Source organism: Vulpes vulpes, chromosome 2 (genome assembly GCF_048418805.1).
Source record: "Vulpes vulpes isolate BD-2025 chromosome 2, VulVul3, whole genome shotgun sequence".
Taxonomy (NCBI): Eukaryota; Metazoa; Chordata; class Mammalia; order Carnivora; family Canidae; genus Vulpes; species Vulpes vulpes.
Window position 1 is genome coordinate 80530571 of NC_132781.1, and position 20840 is coordinate 80551410.

The window sequence follows — 20840 nt, forward strand, 5'->3', positions numbered from 1 at the left end:
GAGAAGCAGGCTCCCTGCAGGGAGCCCGATGCGGGACTCGATTCCGGGACCCCAGGATCACACCCTGAGCTGAAGGCAGACGCTCAACCACTGAGCCATCCAGGTGCCCTCACATCTTTTCTGAGATGCGGACACCTCTACAATTAAAGTCATCGACCTCGAGCAAATCCTTTAACCTCTGTGAGCTTCATAGCCTCCCCTGTGACATGAAGAAGGGAAAGCCAAGCCTCGGATTCTTACATGGAACAACTGTGCTGACCCGACATAAGGCCTGACCCATAGCAGACACCCAGTCCACACTTCTTTCTCTCTCTGTGTCCCTACGACCTGACAGCGGTCCAGGGATATGGAGGGCGGACAACACACTGTTTCTTTCTCACCTGCCTGTTGTCATCCTGCCCCAATCTGTCACACCAGGGTGTGAAAAAGTCGTTTGACCTGCTGGAGTTACCCGAAGGCACTGTGCTCGCTCACATGCTTGGTTTTTTTGTACTTGCTCCTGGTTCTGCCTGGAAGCTTGTTCCATGTCATCACAGGCTTGGCAGATGTCTGTGTCCTAGACTGCCCTGGCCTTGTCTTTTGGGGGAAGCTTTATCTCAGGCCCCTGCAGAGGATTAGATGCCACAGCATCTCTGACCCTGACCTACCTCTACGTGCGGGGTATTGGCTGTTTGACCCTCGGATCCCTTTCCATCCTGTATGGGTTTCCCAGGACTGCTGAAATGAGCTAACCCAAATGCGGTGGCTTAGAACAGCAGAAATATAGTATCTAAAGCCAGAAGTACCCAATTGAGGTATTATTAGGGCCATGCTCCCTCTGAAGGCACTAGGGAAGCTTCCAGGCCCCTTTCCCACTTTCTGGTAGCCACAGGTATTCCTTGGCTTGTAGATGCATCACTCCAACCCTCCATCCCCTCAATGTTTTCTCTATGTATCTCCAGATACACAGAGAGTATGTGTCTCTCTGTGTGTGTGTCTGTGTCTGAATTTCTCCTTTTTATAAAGGCACCAGTAACACTGGATTAGGGCTGACCTAATTAGACAGACCCAATCTCCAAATAAGGTCACATTCTAAGGTACTGGAGGTTAGGACTTTCGGAGGACAGTATTCAATCCATAGCACATCCTTTCTCCATTCCATAGTCTGGAGGAGAGAACTGCCCTTTCTGGAAGCGTCTACATGCTGTTGAAGGGCACCCAGTGTAGAATCCCAGCAGGAAATTGGGGCGGGGATGGGGTGGGGCAGCAGGGCGACCTGAGGTCAGGGTATTGAGTGCCCTGGAGGCATCCTTCCTGTGGGCTTGCCTTGGGCTGTGTCCTTCAGTGGCAAGGTGGTGCCTCATGACTCACTACTGTGCACAACTCCCTCTCCTTCCAGGGCTGAGGAGTGTTCCCTCTGCCTGAGTTTGGAGTCTAGGGGTGGTAACTGGCCCCTCTCACCACCCCCGTCCCCCCCGTTACTGCACTATGCTTTGTGCTTCCCTTCCATGAACACCTTTGTGGACAATCCATTGGGAAATAAACCTCTTAAGGAATTACCCCGCTTTAGGTATCTTATCTGCTTTATTTTATTTTTAAAAAGATTTTTATTTTTATTTATTCATGAGAGACACACAGAGACAGGCAGAAGGAGAAGCAGGCTCCATACAGGGAGCCCGACATGGGACTCGATCCCGGGTCTCCAGGATCAGGCTCTGAGCCTGATGCTCAACCACTGAGTCACCCAGGCGTCCTCTTACTTGTTTTATTGACTATTGTGTGCATTTCTTTAGGTGTGTCCCCTGCTTCGTTCATCTCAGTATCATAGCACATTTCCTGCTGTGGTAGGTGCTGAATAAACATGTTTGGTGGGAGGGAAGGAGCATTGGAAGGACTGTAGACACCAAGTGGCTTTTTCATCTTCCTTTGGTTTTCTGACAGCCTCAGTTTCTTCTCCCAGACTCTGAGTCAACTCCATAGCCGTTCTCTGTGCGCTTGCTCAGTGCTGACACCTTCACTAGGTGCTGGGGCGGCAGGCGGGGGGGGGGGGGGGGGGGCATGCTGGTAATTAAAATATGGATCATTCCTCTAGCAACTTTTATCAGTGAATGGACCAATGTGGCTAGAGTTCAGTAAAGTAGGGGATGTCTGTTGGGGGTGCAGGTGGAAGTAGAGCATTAGACTACCGGCGGAGGCTCTGAATAGCTTCTGTGGATATAGGAGGAGGATTGATGGGCCATATTAAGGGCCAAGCTGAGACTCCATGGCATCTAATCCCATTTATCCTGTACTTTGCGACCAGATTAATCGTGCTAAAGTACTTTGGGACAGTGTCATTCCAAGTCTTAAAATCTTCAATGACTATTTCTCATGGAATGAAGAATGAGCACCTGTTTGCCAAAATCCTCTTACTTCCCCCAGGTTCTCTGTGTCCTCTAGTTAAACTAGATGAATCTATCCTCTCCTGACAGCATCTTTCCCACCCCCATGACTTTTCTCATGAATTCCCTGTTACCCAGAAAGAAAGGTGTTTTCACTAGCCCACCTGCACCTGCTCAATCCTACCTACTCACACACTCATTTCTGGTTTGGGGCTTAGATCCTTGCCTCCTCCTCCCTGCAACCTGTGTTCCCCAGGCTTCACTGCTTTGTTTTGGAGTCAGCCACTGGGAGGCACTTGTGAAAGATGGAGGGTAGAGGAGGGGTGAAGTCAGAGGTGAAGTCACTTCTCCCACTCATTCTTTGCCTCTCGAGGCATCTCCCACTGGGTCTGTCTTCCAGCTTGGTGGCCCTGGCTCTAGGCTCTAGTATCTCCCTCTTCCCTGCGTGTCTCCTGTTCTAGGACAGGTAGCAGGGCCCTGTGACTGCTCATCTCTGGGTTTTCTTGGTTTCCCTGTTTAGGTTTTCTAATGCCTTGATGTTATTTCTCTTCATTAACCGTCCGATTTCACCATTTTTCTGACCAGACACTGATTGTAGGCCGTGGTCCTGTACCGCCATCTTCCTCATGAACCTCTTCAGACTCTAGTTGAAAGGGTTTTTTCTTGTTGTTTCTGTTTTAAACACCCCCTCCCCCCGAGTTTAAAAAATATCTGTTATTCCAGCTATCATTTTTTTTCTTATAACACTGTTAAAATGTCTACTATTTTTGAAACAAAGAAGAAATAATCTTGGACATTGAAGAGGTGATCGACAATTATGAATACTTACTTGAGTTCCCTTCATGGGTCCAAACCATGTGTGTAGTGTGGTGCTCTTGTCTTCTTCCCTGCTACTGGTTGTAAGCTCTTTAGAACCATACTCATCTTGGTGTTTCCTTCTTATAGCATCTATTAGAGAACTTTGTAGGATTTATTTATTGAAATGGACACAGACATTAATTGCTTGCTCTGTTTATTTTCATGTTTATTTCATTTTCTAATTATTCACTGCTAACATATGAAAAGAAAGAAAATGAAATTTTTACATTGATTTTTGTCCTGAGACCTTGCCAAGTTAACTTACCTATTCTAATTTTTTTTTTTGTAGAGTCTTTAGGATTGTCTAATACACTATCATGTCATCTGCAAATAAAGAATAGTTTTATTTCTTCACAATATGGATGCCTTTTACTCTTTGTTTTAAAATACTTCTGGGGCTTAGTGCAAGAGAGCTAGGACAATTTTGAATGCCTCTAAAATATCCTTGTCTTGTTCTTGACATTAGGGGGAACATGTTCAGTCTTTCATTATTAAGCATGTTGTTTGCTACAGGTTTTTTTGTACATATTTTTTTATTGTGCTGAGGAAGTTCCTTTCTATTCCTAATTTGCTAAAGTTTTGTGTTATGAATCGGTGTTGAATTTTGTCAAACACCTTTTCTTTGTTGAAATGATCATATGACTTTTCTTATCTTTTTCCTTATCAATATAGTGAATTTTACAGACTGTTTTTCAAATTAAAGTCTGTACTCCCTCAGCTATGAAATTGGCTTTTTGTTATCTTAGTTGTTTGTGGATTTCGTCTTCGGGAATTCTAAAGGTTTCAGATTTGTAGATCTGAAATGTCAGAGAGGTAACATCAACCTTGGGCAAAGGCTCCTGACAGTTACTTTCTCTCTCCCACTACTGTATTCAAAATACGGCTGGGGTAGTGCACCCCATATTTCTTTAAGGTGATTCAGGAATCACTTGAAACAGAATTACTTACAGTGCTTGATAAAATTGTAGAGTCATGTGCCCAGTCATACTTCATTTATACTCTGAGAGCAGGGCCCTGGTATCTGCATTTTAAACAAGTTTCACAGGTATCATTCCTACTAAATTCACTGAACCATCACTGCATAGTTCATTATGTTTGTATGTGTGGATTTGCAACTGGGGTGCACAGCATATCTTATCTGCTATTTGATATAAAAGAGATACTACTATTCTGATTGTATAGATGTTAAAATTGGGGTTCAATAAGGTTCAAAACTCAGTTGAGTCCATTCAACTAGTAAGTGATGGAGTCAGGATTTGAGCCCAAATTAGAGCCTGATGTCAAGCAGTAGAGTGGACGGCCTCCTGGGCATTCATAGCTCATGTTCCAAGTTAATTTGGTCTAAACTGTCCATAAGATTTTCCCAATTATTTGCTTTGCTTTATCTTTGTGCAGTTTTTTTTTTTTATAGCCTCACTTAAGTGAGACATTGTGATTTAGCTAAAAATGAAAACTGGAACTTACTTTGTAAAAGCAATTGTTGCCCTTTGATTCATAAACTTTGATTCAAGATTCCTGTTTGGGAAAACCAGCAAAGCAATGAATTGTCAAAAAGAAGAATCTTTAGTTCTTTTCAGATGCCTTCTTAACAATCCAGTGATACCAAAAGACTTGGAGTATATGAAAAACACCAACAATTAGTATTAAAAAAACCCTTTCACAAACTACAAATTTTGCCTTTTAATACAATGCAAAAAATTTTAATGTAAAAATTTAAAATATTAGCTAGGGTCCAATAGTATATGAAAGGAGGCAATTACCATAATCAAGAAGAGTTTATTCAGTAACCATTAAGGTAACTTATTAATATAGCTCATCATGTTAGTAGGAAAAATTAAAAGGAAAAATATCATTATTTCTATAAAAACAAGAGAGCCTTTCATAAACAGTCATTCCAATTTTTAATTTTAAAAAAACCTGGTAAAATAGGAATAAACGGAAGCTTCCTTAACTTGAATGAAACATTTCTATCAAACCAACAGTTGGCACCATGCTTAAGAGTAAAATACTAGGGTGCCTGCGTAGCTCAGTAGGTTGAGTGTTTGACCCTTGACTTTGGTTCAGGGCCTGATCTCAGGGTCCTGGGATGGACTCATGGCAGGCTCTGTGCTCAGCAGAGGAGTCTGCTTGAGGACTCTATGCCTCTCTCTCTGTCCCTTCCACTGCTTGTGGGTGGGCTCTCTGTCTCTTTCAAATAAATAAATCAATTTTTTTAAAGAGTAAAATGCTAAAAATATTCTTATAAAGGCAAAACCACATTAGGTATCATGATAATCAACACTTTTACATATTATGTTCTGGAATTTTTAGTCAAGGTAATTAGACATCAATGCTTCATACCTCTTAAAAAAGAGGGAAGAAAGTAATAATTTTGTGTAGTACTATGATTACATTGCGGAAAGTAGAGATTGTTTAACAGAAAAACTATTAGAAATAATTTTGGTAAAGGTCAGTTACGGTTGCTGGTTTCAAAATAAAGAAAAATAATTTTATGACATAGCAAAAACAATGAATTAAAATATATCAAGGGAGAACTATCCTAATGACCCCAGAAACAAAATTATAAAGCATCTGAGACTTAATAAAAATGTAGGACCTAAATGTAGAAACTTTTTTGAAAACACAAAGGAAAATAATATTCTAACTTATTTTACTATTCTGATGCAAACTCTATCACAATCTCGATGGTTGACAGGCAAGTGTAGAATGATGACATTTCAAACCAATAGAGAAAAGATGGACTATTATTGATTGTTGATTTTTTAAAAGATTTTATTTATTTATTCATGAGAGACACAGAGAGAGAGGCAGAGACACAGGCAGAGGGAAAAGGAGGCTGCTCGCAGGGAGTCTGTTGCAGGACTCGATTCCAGAACTCAGGGATCACGCCCTGGGTGGAAGGCAGGCGCTACACCGCTGAGCCACCCAGGGATCCCTATCGATTGTTAATTAAGTGTTATTTTATTTTATTTTTCAGAGATTTTATTTACTTATTTGACAGAGAGAGCGAGCACAAGCAGGCAGAGTGGCAGGCAGAGGCAGGGGGAGAAGCAGACTCCCCACTGAGCAGGGAGCCGGATGGGGGCTCCATCCCAGGACCCTGGAATCATGACCAGATCTAAAGGCAGACACCCACTGAGACACCCAGGTGCCTTGATTAAGTGATATTTTAGAATATTGGCTAGCCATTTAGGAAATATAAAGTTAAATCTCTACACCACACTTTACACCTAAGTAAATTGGAAGTAGATTAAAATATTTAAATGTGAAAAAGAAAACACCAAAAGCATTGAAGAAAATATGTTGATAAATAATTATTATGTGGTCCAGAGTGGGATTTTAAGTATCTTTTTCTATTTATATTTTCTCCTAGAGTGATATATGTATTAAAAGTGTAAGTGCACAATTAAAAACAAATGTGTTTTTGCCATGTAGAAGCCTTATGCCAACAAGTTATTGGACAAGGGAGGTGGTTCTTTTTTAATTCAGGTCCAAGCAAAGTCCAGGCTATTGGATATTTTGTGTCCTGGTTTAACCTTCAACTCACATAAATTTGTCTATCTTGCGATGGATGAAATAAGCATTTATTTTCCCTTTCCTCATCATGAGGCATGAGGTCTCTCAGAGTGTTCACTGATGACAGCAGCAAGTCAAAAGCTGTAAATATAACCAGAATACTCCCATCCATTATGATGCTGAAAAGGAGTCAATGAAATAACTTTGTTCTTAAAAGCGGTTGTTTCTTAGTCAAAATTATATTTTAAAATGTGTACATTTCATTTACATCACAAAAATTCTGGATTTACTTTTTGACTACTGGCTGCTAGTTATTTGCATCATTGTTTGATGAAATATAGAGCACCATTTATTCCTATCTTCCCTTGAAGATTTAACTTTTTATGAAAAGCAAGTCTTTTTTTTTTTTTTAAGGACTTTATTTATTTGAGACTAGGAGGGGGTGAAGAAGGAGGAAAGCAGACTCCCCCCTGAACAGGGAGCCTGATGTGGCCTCCATCGCAGGATCCTGAGATCATGACCCCAGCCACCCAGGCTCCCCAGCAAGTCATCCTTTAATGTACTTTACAATAAAGAATGAACTGTTTTATGCATTTTCCCACCTCAAATGATTGCTTTTCTCTCTCTCTCTTTTTAAACTTTCTTTTTGGTTTTTGCTTTTTCAAAAAAAGGCAAGTTTGCTGCTGCCCAAATCAGAATCATGGTAGAAAAATACAAAGGAAAACTCCCCAAGCCATATAGTAAAAAACCTAGAGGCCAGGCCAGGCGAGTGGTGTGTGTGTGTGTGTGTGTGTGTGTGTGTGTGTGTGTGTGTGTGTGTGTTGGGGGGGGGAGGTGTGGAAGTCGTGCTGCGAGCCGGCCCTTTGGGGTCCTCCCCAGCGCACCCGGGCGGGCGTGCACCTTGGGCGCGGGAGCTGTCAGCAGCAGCACTGCTCCTGGAGCCCGTGACCACGTCGATGATGACGCGTCTTTCTCTCCCGCGGACACCTGGCGCTTTAGGAGAGTGAGGAACTTGGTCGCGGGAGAGGGGGGCTGGGCCGGACTCGCGGGGCTTCCCTTGGGCCCCAGGCCTTCCCCCACGCAGGTCTGGAGGGGAGAGGGGCGCCCCCGGACAGCTGGGCCCCGCGGGACCGCAGGGCTTGGATGCCCGGGTCGCCAAGCGGCGGATGCACCTGCGCTCGCCCCGCGAGGAACTGACCCAGGTTCCCGGGGACGCGGCCGCAGCACCGCGGGGACCCGGGCCCGGCGTGAGTGGGGCCGGGGGCGGGGCTCGGGCTCGGGGGCGGGGCTGGGGCGGGGCTCGGTGAGTGGGGGCGTGGCTCGGGCGGCTGGGGGCGGGGTTAGGCTCGGGGCGGGGCCGGGTGGGGCTATAGGGTCGGGGGCGGGGCTCAGTGGGCGAGGGCGGGGCGAGGGGCGGGGGCGGGGCCTCAGCGGGCAGGCGAGGAGCAGTGCGCCTGCGCGCCGTCCGCCGCGCCCCAGCGAGAGCGGCAGGTGAGCTCGTGCTGTCCGCGGGCGGGCTCGGACTCACCTGAGGGCGTCGGTGAAGCCCTCTGGTCGCTCCGCGCCTTCTCCGCACGCCTGGCGGGGCTGCACCAAGCCGAGCCCTATACGTGTCCGAATAATTTAGAACACTTGCTAAAAAAAGTGAAAAAAAAAAAAGCTAAGCTTTTTCACTAAAAGCTTTTCACTCCGAAGTTTGAATACCCCTCAGGAATCCCGCCCTCCACCCCCTCCTTTTTTTGAATGTTTGCATCATTTTGGTATTTTATTGTGCTTTTTTATCGTTACTTGTTTGATGTGTATGTGAGGGCCCCATAGTTCTGTTCTAGGCCTACATTGCCTGAATATTTTAAAGCTGGGATAAATCCAAAATAAAAAGTTCGACACCTCTGGTATATTCTTGAATTTTAAAAAATACACTAAAAATGAGCTAGTGCTAATTAAGGGTTTAGGCCACATCTGTATTCTATTAATGAATAATTCCTACATATAACTGGAAATAAAATTGTTATGACAGCCTTGGATGAATGGTAGCGTGAAGCTTCTGATTAAATGGGTAAATATATAAAATCCTTCTAATAGGGCTTTTTCTCTCCCCAGATATTAAACTAACCATGAAGAAAAATATTGTCAATACATGGTACTCTTTTGTAAACATTCCCAATGTGATTGTTCCAGATATTGAAAAGGAAATAAGAAGGATGGAAAATGGGGCACGCAGGTAAATTGTTGCATTTTTAATACCACTCGCTGTTCTTAAATTTAACTAGGTTTAATTTCAGTTTCACTTTCAATTTGTGGCCTTGATCTTTGTAATTTATTTAATTTACTCAATTTACTGATACTTTGGAACAGCATAACTTGTCTCACAAATGAACATAGGTTTATTGTGGTCATTATTTAGAAGCACTTATGCCATATATTTCCTTAATCATTAGCAAGGCCTTTCCTTATGGGACATTTCAAATCTACAGAGACAGCATCGCCATAGATGGATGTGAAATAATACAAAGTATGAAATGCTAAATGTTTTTAAAGTGTTTACCCTAGATCATGCTAAGCGAAATAAGTTAGAGAAAGACATATGATTTTACTCATATGTGGCATTTAAGAGACAGAACAGATGAACATAGGGGAAGGGAGGGAAAAATAAAATAAGGCAAAATCAGAGTGGGAGGCAAATCCTAAGAGACTCTTAACTATAGGAAACACACTGAGGGTTCCCAGAGGGGAGGTGGGTAGAGGGATGGAGTAACTGGGTGGTGGGCATTAAGGAGAGTATGCAGTGTAATGAGCACTGGGTATTATATGCAACTGATGAGTTACTAAATTCTACCCCTGAAACTGATAATATACTATATGTTAATTAATTGATTTTTAAAAATAAATAAAATGGTTACCCCACAAATGAATTGAATGGGTAGAAATGTGGTTGAATTTATTTTTTTGAGGAAAGAAATGTTATTACAGGTTAGTTCATACAATGTATAAGGTGACCTAAAGCAAAGATATCATGCTTTCTATCTGATAAATATTAACATTAATCAATGCATCCAATAATAGAAACATGGAGGGCCTAGAAAGTAGTTTCTTATTATACGAATTTTACTGAATAACACATATACCCTAATTCCGTGTATTCTGAAAGTTCTCATTTCACTCTAATTTAAAAAGGCTATATGTTAATTTGAGAGGGAAGGAGAAAAGATGAGGCAATGGTCCTCCTAATGAGAAATGTCATTTTTTTGTAATGATTTAAAACATTGATCTGATTCATCTCTGCCACCTTTTGGACCATAGCTCCTTTTCTGATGATGGTGGTGATGACGACAGTGCCTCCATGTTTGAAGAATCAGAGAATGAAACCCCCCATGCAAGGGATTCCTGTAGAAATAACTCACAGAGAAGGGATCCATCACAGAGGTGAGCAGTATGAGCTACTCCTCCATAGCTCTTTTTAAACTCTTATTTAGATGAAGGATAGGTATTCTACTTCTCTACTTAGTGAGTTTGACAAACCCTCCTGCTACCCCCACTTCAGAGGATCTTGGGAGTCACTTGCTACTCACCTTTTCCTCTCTTGGAAAACTGCCACAGCCTGGTGACTATTCATGTCCATGGGGCCTCAAGTCACAAACACCCTTGCTGGTCATTTTCAGAGGCCTGTCTTTCTTTGTCCCTGAAGAACCTCATGCCCCAGTCCCCTATGACTTCTTTCTGACCCTTCTTTCAGGGTCCTGAAGCAATTGTACGTGGGAGGGGTTGGCTGTGCTCCTCTAAAAAGCTGTGTCCCATTTGTGAGTAGCTAGAAAAGAAAAGCTAGAAGTCCTTCATAGGAAATGAAACACTCATGAAAACTTCATACCCGTGACTCTGAGGGTGTGAGGGGAATATGGTTGTCAGTGTGGATCAGGGGCTCCCATCCTGTGGAACATATTTACTTTTATTTTGCTTTTGTTCCCTCCCTTTTCCCCCTCTCTTAATCCTTTTCCCACTGACCACCTTCAGTTTTCCCACTGTTTTTATTTATCTTTTCTTCTCTTCCCATCTTCCCTGACAATCTAAGTCTTAGATCCCTTCCTGGCAGTTGCAGCATCCAAGGTGGCTCACTTGAGGCCACGGAGGATGCTAAGCTTGGGTGTTAGCATTGATTAATAGGTTTTTAGTAATTACTTTGGTTCATAGCACTGATACTCAGCAACTCATGGAGGCTCTATATTTTCAAAAATTGTCTAGGCAGTAGTTAGAACAAAGAGTTTGTTCTTTAAGACTGTTGCTTGCCATGAACATTATACAGTTGGTAACGATTATGATTTCACTGTACATCTTCATTTTTCAGGGAGCAGTACCTGCCTGGTGCCATCGCGCTTTTCAATGTTAACAATAGCAGCAATAAGGAGCAGTAAGTACATTTACAATAGAACCAAAGCTTTGCTTTTAAGGAATACCAGGAAAAAGGTAGGAATATATTCGAATCTGCTATAGAGGAGATCTTTATTAGGAAAACTCTATCTACTACAATGGCAATGGTATTCTATTATTTTGTCATTTGGTTATTTATATCTGAAAAATGTGACTACCCAGATTGAAAGCAGCCTGTGTGTATGAATGTAGGTATGAATGTATGAATGTATGTATGTATGTGTATGTATGTGTTTGAATACATACAGAAAACCATTGTCTATAATGTAAACGCAATGGCCTCTCCTTGTGTAGAAAAATAAATGAAATATCAGTAATCCCTTCTATTCTAAGCCAACGCGTCTTAGGTCAAGTTTCTTAGGAGACAATCTCTGAGTGGGAGGTGTGTGCGCAAAGGTTTATTGGGAGCACTCTTAGGAACGATACCTAGAAGGGAGTTAGGTGAGCAGGACCAGGCAGAGGGAGAAGCTGAACTTCAGGAACAGAGTTGATATGGGGAGCTCTAGAGCAGGGATGGCTCTTCAGAGTAGTGTCATAGTCGGGTAGTGGGACTGGGCCTTTGCCCTCACGCAGTCATTGATCAAGGGCAGTGCCTAGGATGGGGGGCATAACTTGGAGCATGGTGGCTTCCTTCAGCCAAAGCCAGCCAAAGGAGAGGGAGACTGTGACCTGTCAGCAACCAATACTCTTGGCAGGTGGGGGGAATGAGTGCCACAGTTCTGTGTGCTATTGCATCCATACCCCACGCTGCTTGTGCTGTTCAGCTCTGCTTTCTTCTTGCAGAAAATTCACCCTATTTGGGAACACCTCCTCTAGTAGTCTTGTTCTTCTTTTCCATGAGGAAGCTTATAAGAGGAAGGTTAATGGGATAAACTGAGGTCCCTGACAGCTGCACCTGGTCTTGAGGCTTTAACTGAAATTCCTTATGCTCTCCTTTCCTGCATTCCTTTCTCCTTTCAAGACTCCTATCACCCCCTGGCCAGCACTTCTGCTGGTCTAGATGACTTTCTTGGTGGAATGAATGATGCAGGCCCTTATCCGTGAACAATGTGAGCCCCTGGCTACGTGCCATTCTTGAGTTATAGCTGCTTTATTTGTCCATTTACCACTAAAACTGGGCTGGAGCACACCAAAGACACCAGAGCAGATCACCTGTGTGCCAAATATACCATCCCCCCAACCCATCATATAACAGCAAGACCATCTAGGTGTGATGAAAGAAGTCAGTTACTTTTGCCAATATGGTGACTTCCTTTCATGCCTACTGGTTTTTTTGACATGAGGGACCCAAAGTGACTGGGGAGTAGTCACAGCTTAATGTTTAATGGGACACTGTGTTGCCTGTAAGACACATGATCCACCTGGAAACCTGGAAACCTCTGGATCCGCAGAGCATAAAGTTGTGAGGATGAGAAGGACATACTCCCTATGTGAGTCACTCCCACTTAAACTCCTTGGTTCTTTGATCCATACCTGGCCATTTCCTTTTCCATACAAAGTGGATGATTGTGCACTGCTTGAAGCTGTGCCATTGGGAAGATTAACTTTATCATGATCTTTTAGAGTCACCTTTAAAGTAGGGCCATAGGGTAGACACAGCCCATTTTGGCTTGCATCTCGATGTCAGGCTGACCCATGCCTAGACCATGCTCCATCAGCTGCTCCTGTAAGACCCCCACATATGGCCATGGTGGACAATTGAGGGATGGGTGCTGATACAACAGTGGTAGATGACATGGAGGGAAGGTACCGAGCCACCTGCTCGATCCCAAATAAACCATTTCATCATATGATGGCTTGCTGTACAACCTTATAACTTGTTAATTCTGACAGAATCCAGGTCATGGTCAGTAGTCACTCTGTGTCCCATGGTCAGTTCATCCTCTTTCAAGGCCCTATATAGTGGAGAAATGTGATGTTCTCAGGAATATCCAGATGGTCAAAGTCCCTCTAGGCTGTGTTGTGACATTAAGAAGAAGAGAGAACATAGCTCTGGTAAAGACTATAAATGTGTTCTATTTTGCATCTCATAACTATTTCTGATCATCTTCCCTGATAGTGATAAAAAATATAATACACTCACCATGACTGACCTGGAGCATTAGGTATATGATGTAGAACTGCATGAATGCATTGCTTTTCACATTTGCCACAGTAGCTGCAATTGGGACTACTCTTTGCTCTCTGCAGTCTACTGTCACCCACAAGTATCCATGGGCTTTGTGTAGGGACCAGACTTTGTATTAAATGGCGATGGGAGGGAACCACCACCACTACATGCAGTAGGTCTGTAAGGACTGCATTTTCTTTTCTGTCCAGGATGCAGTGTTGTTTTCAGCCAGGAGACAGGAGGCAATGTGAGGACTTCTACTTGGCCCTCTCCATTATGTAGCTCTTACTCTATAAGCCAAGGAACTAGTAGGGCTGAAGCTTCTGCTTCATGACCAAATATATACTTCCTGCTTTTACATTGAGGAATTGGAGAAATGGTCATAGTGGGGGGCTTTAGACCCAGTGGAAGACCCGTAAGTCATATATCATGGATTCTGTTATTACTAGGTTACCATATGCTGCTTCCCCCCACCAACTTTAATGGGAGGCATGATACTTCAATCCCTGGGCCTCAATATCAGCTTGGGTCTCATGCCAAATAGTTTTTAATGTATCTAGAGACTCCCTTTTCCCCCAGGTGCAGCCACCTAAATAACCCACCAACAGGTTTTCTTTGGGGGAAAGACTGGGGAAATCATTACTGAATACATTTGTGGAGGTCTTGCAGGGTCCTTCTTCGTGAGGGCTTAGCTTCTGCTTCAGTCAGTGGTTTCATTTCTGAGAATTGGCTCAGGTTTAGAAACTATCCATGAGGGTGTGACTTTTTATTGGGTTAACTTGCTCTCAACCTCCTGATCATCCATTCCTGATCTGTTCTGATTATGTATATGTTAAACAGTGTCCCGACAAGCCGAAAGGATGTGCATCTACCTGTAGTAGGATATAGTGATCTATTAACCTCTTCCATAGACTCATGGGTCCTCTGTCTACCCATGCTCACCTTAATGCTAATTATAGTTATTGGACCCATCCCTCTTCTGATGAGTAAGCCCTGCCACTGACCTCTCATTCCCAGATTCTATTATCCCTATTGCTCTCAGGGAACCCAGTTCTCTACCCAGTTTGGCATCTATCACTATCAGCCCTGGCTGACAGAGGGCCGCACCACTGAGTTTTCTCAGCGATGCTGGTGCCCCTCCTACGAGCACATTCCTTATTATTTTTGTGTCCTCTAAACCATCTGAGGGACTGTAGTCAGTTGGTGGGCTCTCTTCCTTACTTGGCATGTCCACTATAGCATATTACTTCTCTGAGTCTTTCTGATACCTTTCTCCATTATCCACCACGGCACGTTGTAATTTACTCCACTTAGCATGAGCCATCACCTTTTCTGAGCTTCTGGGAGACATCTGAGCAGTGTGTTAGCACCATTTCCTAGGATCTGTGGTCCGATGTTAAAGCCTGTATCACAAGAATGTGCTCTTAGAGCAATCAGTTCTCCCTCATCCAGTTTTATGTTCTGTTCCCCTTTGTACGTGGTCTCTGAGCATGGGGGCAAGTCCCTGAGTGCAAGGCTCAGAATTCTTGCTCAATAGAGAGGAAAGTAAACAAGAATGGAAGTCAGAATGTAATTTGATTATGTGACTTAAATATTATTTCTTCTTTAGAGAACCAAAAGAAAAAAAGAAAAAGAAAAAAGAAAAGAAGAGGTAAGTTAGACTTTGGCATGAGTGATCCCAGATTTTTTGGCCCAGAATATTTCTGTGCTTTATTACTAACCACATCTCTCTCTTTTCAGCAAATCAGGAGATAAAAATGAAAATAAAAAGGACTCAGAGAAGAAAAAGAAGAAAGAAAAGGAAAAAGAGAAGAAAAATAAAGAGGAGAAAGGCAAAGATAAGAAAGAAGAGTAAGTGGCACTGAAATTAGGAATGAATTTATAATGGATTTTGGATGCAGGGAGTTTCCTGAAAGCTGTTGAAGTTTTTATAAAGGGAAAAATCCTTAATAATATGGGCTTGGGGCATCTGGCTAGCTCAATCGGTAGACCATGTGACTATTGATCTTGGGGTTGTAAGTTCAAGCCCCATGCTGGGTGTAGAGATTACTTAAAAATAAAATCTTTAGCCCCCCCCCACTACCAACAGCACCCCCACAAAGTAGTCTTGATACTAGAAAATTTAAAAATTTTTCCATTTAAGCAAATATTTCCTTCCTTCCTTCCTTCCTTCCTTCCTTCCTTCCTTCCTTCCTTCCTTCCTTCCCTCTGCTCTCTATTGCCTCTTCATCCTTCATAGATGCTTATGAACAAATACTTTTTATTAGATTGTGTTACATTCTTCTTTCCCTACAGGTGAGAAAGAAGCCATGAGTTCCCTTTCCTGATTGTTTAGTTCCTGTAGTTCCTGATTGTTTTGTTACCTGCTACGGGGAATGGCAACACTCCATCCTCTCATCACCCATAACCTACCAAAGAGGTCTATGGAATATCCAGAGTTTAGCATGATCTGTGCCACTGTTCCTTCTCAGTGGCTGGATTGATAGAAATGGCTGTAGCACCACAATAAAACAAGGGCTTTTAAAAAGCCTAATGTAAGGTTTAATGTAAGACTAGTAATTTATCTATCCAGCGCTCACTAAGCGATTTCTTATGTCTGGCACACTCATGCCAGGCTAGTCTTCTCCCTGTAGAGTGAGCATCTCCAGCTTACTTCTGTATCGTTCATTACAGGTAGGTGATGGACATAACCATATTGGATACGTGAAATAAAAATGTCCTTGTTTCTTGGTAACCTTCTACTTTATTTTTAATTGCTGTTAGGGAGAAGAAAGAGGTCATGGTTATTGATCCTGCAGGAAACATGTACTATAACTGGCTGTTTTGCATCACTTTACCTGTTATGTACAACTGGACTATGGTTATTGCAAGGTATCTATATATTTTTGTGGATCTCGACCTGCTTCTAATTTCTAAGTTACCTGACTTAACAGTGTGGTCCAGGGCTCTTTGGGACATACCTCTTTTCTATACCACAGGCTGTAAAGAGAGGTTGCATTATTCTCGATGTGTTTTCCTAAAATCAGGAGTGGGTGCTTTGGTTCCCAATATACTTAGATGCAGAGTAGAAGGATATTTTTGAACTTTTGATTGCTGAGTCACTTAATTAGAATTTGGGGAGAAACTTTGTTATTTATTTATTTATTTAGGCCCATAAGAAAAAAAATGTTGTCAAGAGTGGGGGAAAAAAAAAGATCTGGGTTGTTTTAGAACAAGATGTGTTTCCCAAGTGATTTCTCTGGTTCTCTGTCCTTTAGACAGTAAGCATCTCAGCCATCCAGAACCAAGAACATTCCTTGAAGCATTTTGGGTACAAATAGTCAAAAAGAACCTGGTTATCTGTATTTTGACATTAGCTTGAGACCATTTATTCTTATTTGATGTCTTCATGAAGTGAACTAGTGTAATGGAAAGAATGTTGGAATTCAAAAACATGAGAAAACTATATCCAACCACTCAGATTCAGAAAAGCCATGGTTGTTTAAACTGACCCTAAGGACCTGATCAGCCTTAGTGTATTATATCTCTTAACGTGATAAAAATTACTCAGAGAAGACTTTCATTTGCATTTGCCCCTGTTTCATTTTATTTATGCAAGTTTTTCTTTTACAGAGCATGTTTTGATGAACTTCAGTCTGATTACCTAGAATATTGGATCATTTTTGATTACCTATCAGATATAGTCTATCTTCTTGATATGTTTGTACGAACAAGGACAGGTAAATGTGTTCGGCTTTGGATGTTTTGTAATTTTGCGCTTTTACCTCTACAGTATAATTTGAAATTCTGTCATTGAAGTGTTCCTCAAAATAAACTCCTAAAAATCTATTTTAGAGGAAAAAGCTGTTTGAAAGCAAGAGTGCCATATACCTACCCACAAGCTTAGGTCACTACAACTGATTCATTTTACTAGGCAACCTTTGAGTGTGGATTGGTGGCTTTCCCCCCATTAACTTGCTCATGGGGTTAGTGCCATGCGAGAGGAATAAAGACAACAGAAAGATTCTGCTAGTTCTGTAGAGAAAGGGTAATTGCTACCTAACAGACAGATAGTCAGGAAGAGGCATGGGGTGAAACCAGTATACCCAGCAGAGCTGTACTAGAGATTTTGTAACATGGTACAAATCCTTAATTCAACTTTGTGGTCATGGCGAGGCATTACTGACCAGGGAGCAGGATCTGATGGCTTCCCCTTAAGTATTCTTGACAAGTAGGTATAAGCTTATCATTTTTACACTGCTCTCTGTGTGCAAAGGTAACCACCGTACAGAGAATAGCACTTAAGAATCATTATTTAAAATAGGGATATGCTCCAAATATCAGTGGGCTGGAGCCATGCTCTGCTCACACCTCTGGTAGCCAGTCTAGGAAGGGGAACAGATTCTTTCCATGGAGAAATGTATCAGAATGTTAAAATTCAAAGCCCACTTTGAAAATGCAGGAGCAAGTAGGATCCCAGATGTCTAAGGAAGCCTGGGGAACAAGAAGGAGAGAGAAAATGAACCTTCAAAGGACATGTATTCTTCACATTGAGGGGACAAGGAAGGAATACACATAATGGACAATAAGGCTGGTACCCAAGCTTCAGAGGTGGGGCTGGGATTCAGACAATAGACTAGCATGAGGCATTAGGCGCAACACTAGGGCATTTAGAAAAATTTCCAAGAACGCTGTTCATAAAAAGAATGGCTTTACCTGGGTAGAGATGCTGGATCTACAGAGGTCTGAATATATACAAAGTATATATATTCATTGCCTACAATCTCTCACTTTTGCACTTACAATGTTTTGTTTTTTATTTCTTCAAAAGAATATCTTATCTTCTATAACCATATTTTAATCGGTATTCATATCTTATAACATTGTTAAAAGCATGTTTATTAGAAATGAACTCTTAAAATTTTTAAAATTTATTTTAGAGCGAGAGAGCAAGTGGGGTAAGGAGCAGAGGGAGAGAATCTTCTAATAGACTCTTCACTGCACCTAGAGCCTGATGCGGTGCTCAACGTAGGGCTTGATCTCATGACCCATGAGATCATGACCTGGGCCGAAACCAAGAGTCGGATGCTTAGCAGAATGAGTCACCCAGGGGCCCCTACTGGAAATGAACTCTTGTTTTGAACTTGATGAAGTTCCTTGAGGGTTATTTTAGAAAAATTCATAATGGCATAAAAACAAAAACATGACTTTTTTTTTTTTCTATTTTAGGTTACTTAGAACAAGGACTGCTGGTGAGGGAGGAGGCTAAGCTCATAGAGAAATATAAATCAAACTTGCAATTTAAACTTGATTTTCTATCAGTAATACCAACTGATCTGCTGTATTTTAAGCTGGGGTGGAACTATCCAGAAATTAGATTAAACAGACTGTTAAGGATCTCTCGAATGTTTGAGTTCTTCCAGAGAACAGAAACAAGAACAAACTACCCAAATATCTTCAGGATTTCCAACCTTGTTATGTATATCGTCATCATTATCCACTGGAATGCGTGTGTGTACTTCTCTATTTCCAAAGCTATTGGATTTGGAAATGATACGTGGGTGTATCCTGACGTTAACGATCCTGAATTTGGCCGTTTGGCTAGAAAATATGTATACAGCTTGTACTGGTCTACACTGACTTTGACCACAATTGGTGAAACACCACCTCCCGTGAGGGATTCTGAGTATGTCTTTGTGGTGGTTGATTTCCTAATCGGAGTGTTAATTTTTGCTACCATCGTTGGTAACATAGGTTCTATGATTTCCAACATGAATGCTGCCAGGGCAGAATTTCAAGCAAGAATTGATGCAATCAAGCAATATATGCATTTCCGAAATGTAAGCAAAGATATGGAAAAGAGAGTTATCAAATGGTTCGACTATCTGTGGACCAACAAAAAAACAGTTGATGAGAAAGAAGTCCTCAAGTATCTACCTGATAAGCTGAGAGCAGAGATCGCCATCAACGTTCACTTAGACACTTTAAAAAAGGTGCGCATTTTTGCGGACTGTGAAGCTGGGCTGTTGGTGGAATTGGTCTTGAAATTACAACCCCAAGTCTACAGTCCTGGAGATTACATTTGCAAGAAAGGGGATATCGGACGAGAGATGTACATCATCAAGGAAGGCAAACTCGCTGTGGTGGCAGATGATGGAATCACTCAGTTCGTGGTCTTGAGTGATGGCAGCTACTTCGGCGAGATCAGTATCCTTAACATTAAAGGTAGCAAAGCTGGCAATCGAAGAACAGCCAATATTAAAAGTATTGGCTACTCAGATCTGTTCTGTCTCTCAAAAGATGACCTCATGGAAGCTCTAACTGAGTACCCAGATGCCAAAACTATGCTAGAAGAGAAGGGAAAGCAAATCTTGATGAAAGATGGTCTACTGGATATAAATATTGCAAATGCTGGAAGTGATCCTAAAGACCTGGAAGAGAAGGTCACCCGAATGGAGGGATCAGTAGACCTCTTGCAGACAAGGTTTGCTCGGATCCTGGCTGAGTATGAGTCAATGCAGCAGAAACTGAAGCAAAGACTAACCAAAGTTGAGAGATTTCTGAAACCAATTATTGACACAGAATTTTCAGCTCTTGAAGGAACGGGAGATGAAAGTAGGCCCCTGGACTCCACACAGGACTGAGAAGCTGGTCATTAACAAGGACGTGCCTCATGATCCTTTTGGTTTAGGCGACTCTAAATTGGAAGAAGAGGGAGATTCAGCTGGGGGAGTGTTTCCATAAGGAAAATGGGCTTTGGTGCAGGATACAAGGCCCGCGCACCCACTTGGGAGGTACTGTGATTAACAATCATTGTCCTTAGGATTTTTCAGAATGGATAATGTGCAAAGATATAGAATGATTAAGTTGTCAGTATCTACATTTCCTGATTTTTTTCATATATGCTCCTTTTATGTAATACTCTATAAAAGCGAACAAGTATCCCTCACTTTCAGGCATTTTACATTGTGGAGGAGCAGCTGGGAATTACCGTGTATGTCATGTTCAGGATACCATTTTAAAAAGGATTAGAATGCAATAAAGTAAAATAAATCCTAAGACTATGGTGAATATTATTTATTTGATAATTTAATAGGGAGTTTAGGATATTTTAGAGCTTCAGGGTCATTTTAAAGATATTAGTCATTGTAGTCTAGGACTTAGGAAGGGTGGTGAAGAGAAACTTCTTATGAGAAAAGTGTGACAAATCAAACTCCACATATCTACACTTCTATAGAAATACGTAACATTAAGAATCATAAAATGTAGGAATCTTTTATAATATATTTTTTCCTTTCAAGATTTTATTTAAATTCAAGTTAGTGGGACTCCTGGATGGCTCAGCAGTTGAGCATCTGCCTTTGGCTCAGGGCATGATCCCGGGGTCCTGGGATGGAGTCCCACATCGGGCTCCCTGCAGGCAGTCTGTTTCTCACTCTGCCTGTGTCTCTGCCCCTCTCTGTGTCTCTCATGAATAAATAAATAAAATATTTTTTTAAAAAATAAATTCAAGTGAGTTAACACATAGTATAGCATTAGTTTCTGGGGTAAAATTTAGTGACTCATCAGTTGGATACAACAACCAGTGCTCATTA

At 42.0% G+C, this 20840-nt stretch overlaps 1 protein-coding gene across 2 annotated transcripts; it reads left to right on the forward strand.

The window, feature by feature from the left end:
* Positions 1 to 7651: 7651 nt before the first annotated feature.
* On the forward strand, positions 7652 to 20304 carry CNGA1 (cyclic nucleotide gated channel subunit alpha 1). Of its 2 annotated transcripts, none has more exons than XM_026016563.2 (9): positions 7652 to 7981; positions 8835 to 8955; positions 10035 to 10157; positions 11074 to 11136; positions 14876 to 14917; positions 15007 to 15117; positions 16030 to 16137; positions 16879 to 16985; positions 18475 to 20012. In XM_026016563.2, the coding sequence occupies exons 2-9, from the start codon at positions 8849 to 8851 to the stop codon at positions 19887 to 19889; spliced, it is 2076 nt and encodes a 691-aa protein (XP_025872348.1). In that variant the 5' UTR covers positions 7652 to 7981; positions 8835 to 8848; the 3' UTR covers positions 19890 to 20012. The 2 variants fall into 2 exon arrangements, with proteins under 2 accessions (XP_025872348.1, XP_072605151.1); XM_072749050.1 differs by lacking the exon at positions 7652 to 7981 and adding an exon at positions 8199 to 8225 and having other exon boundaries at positions 18475 to 20304.
* The last annotated feature ends 536 nt before the right edge of the window (positions 20305 to 20840 follow it).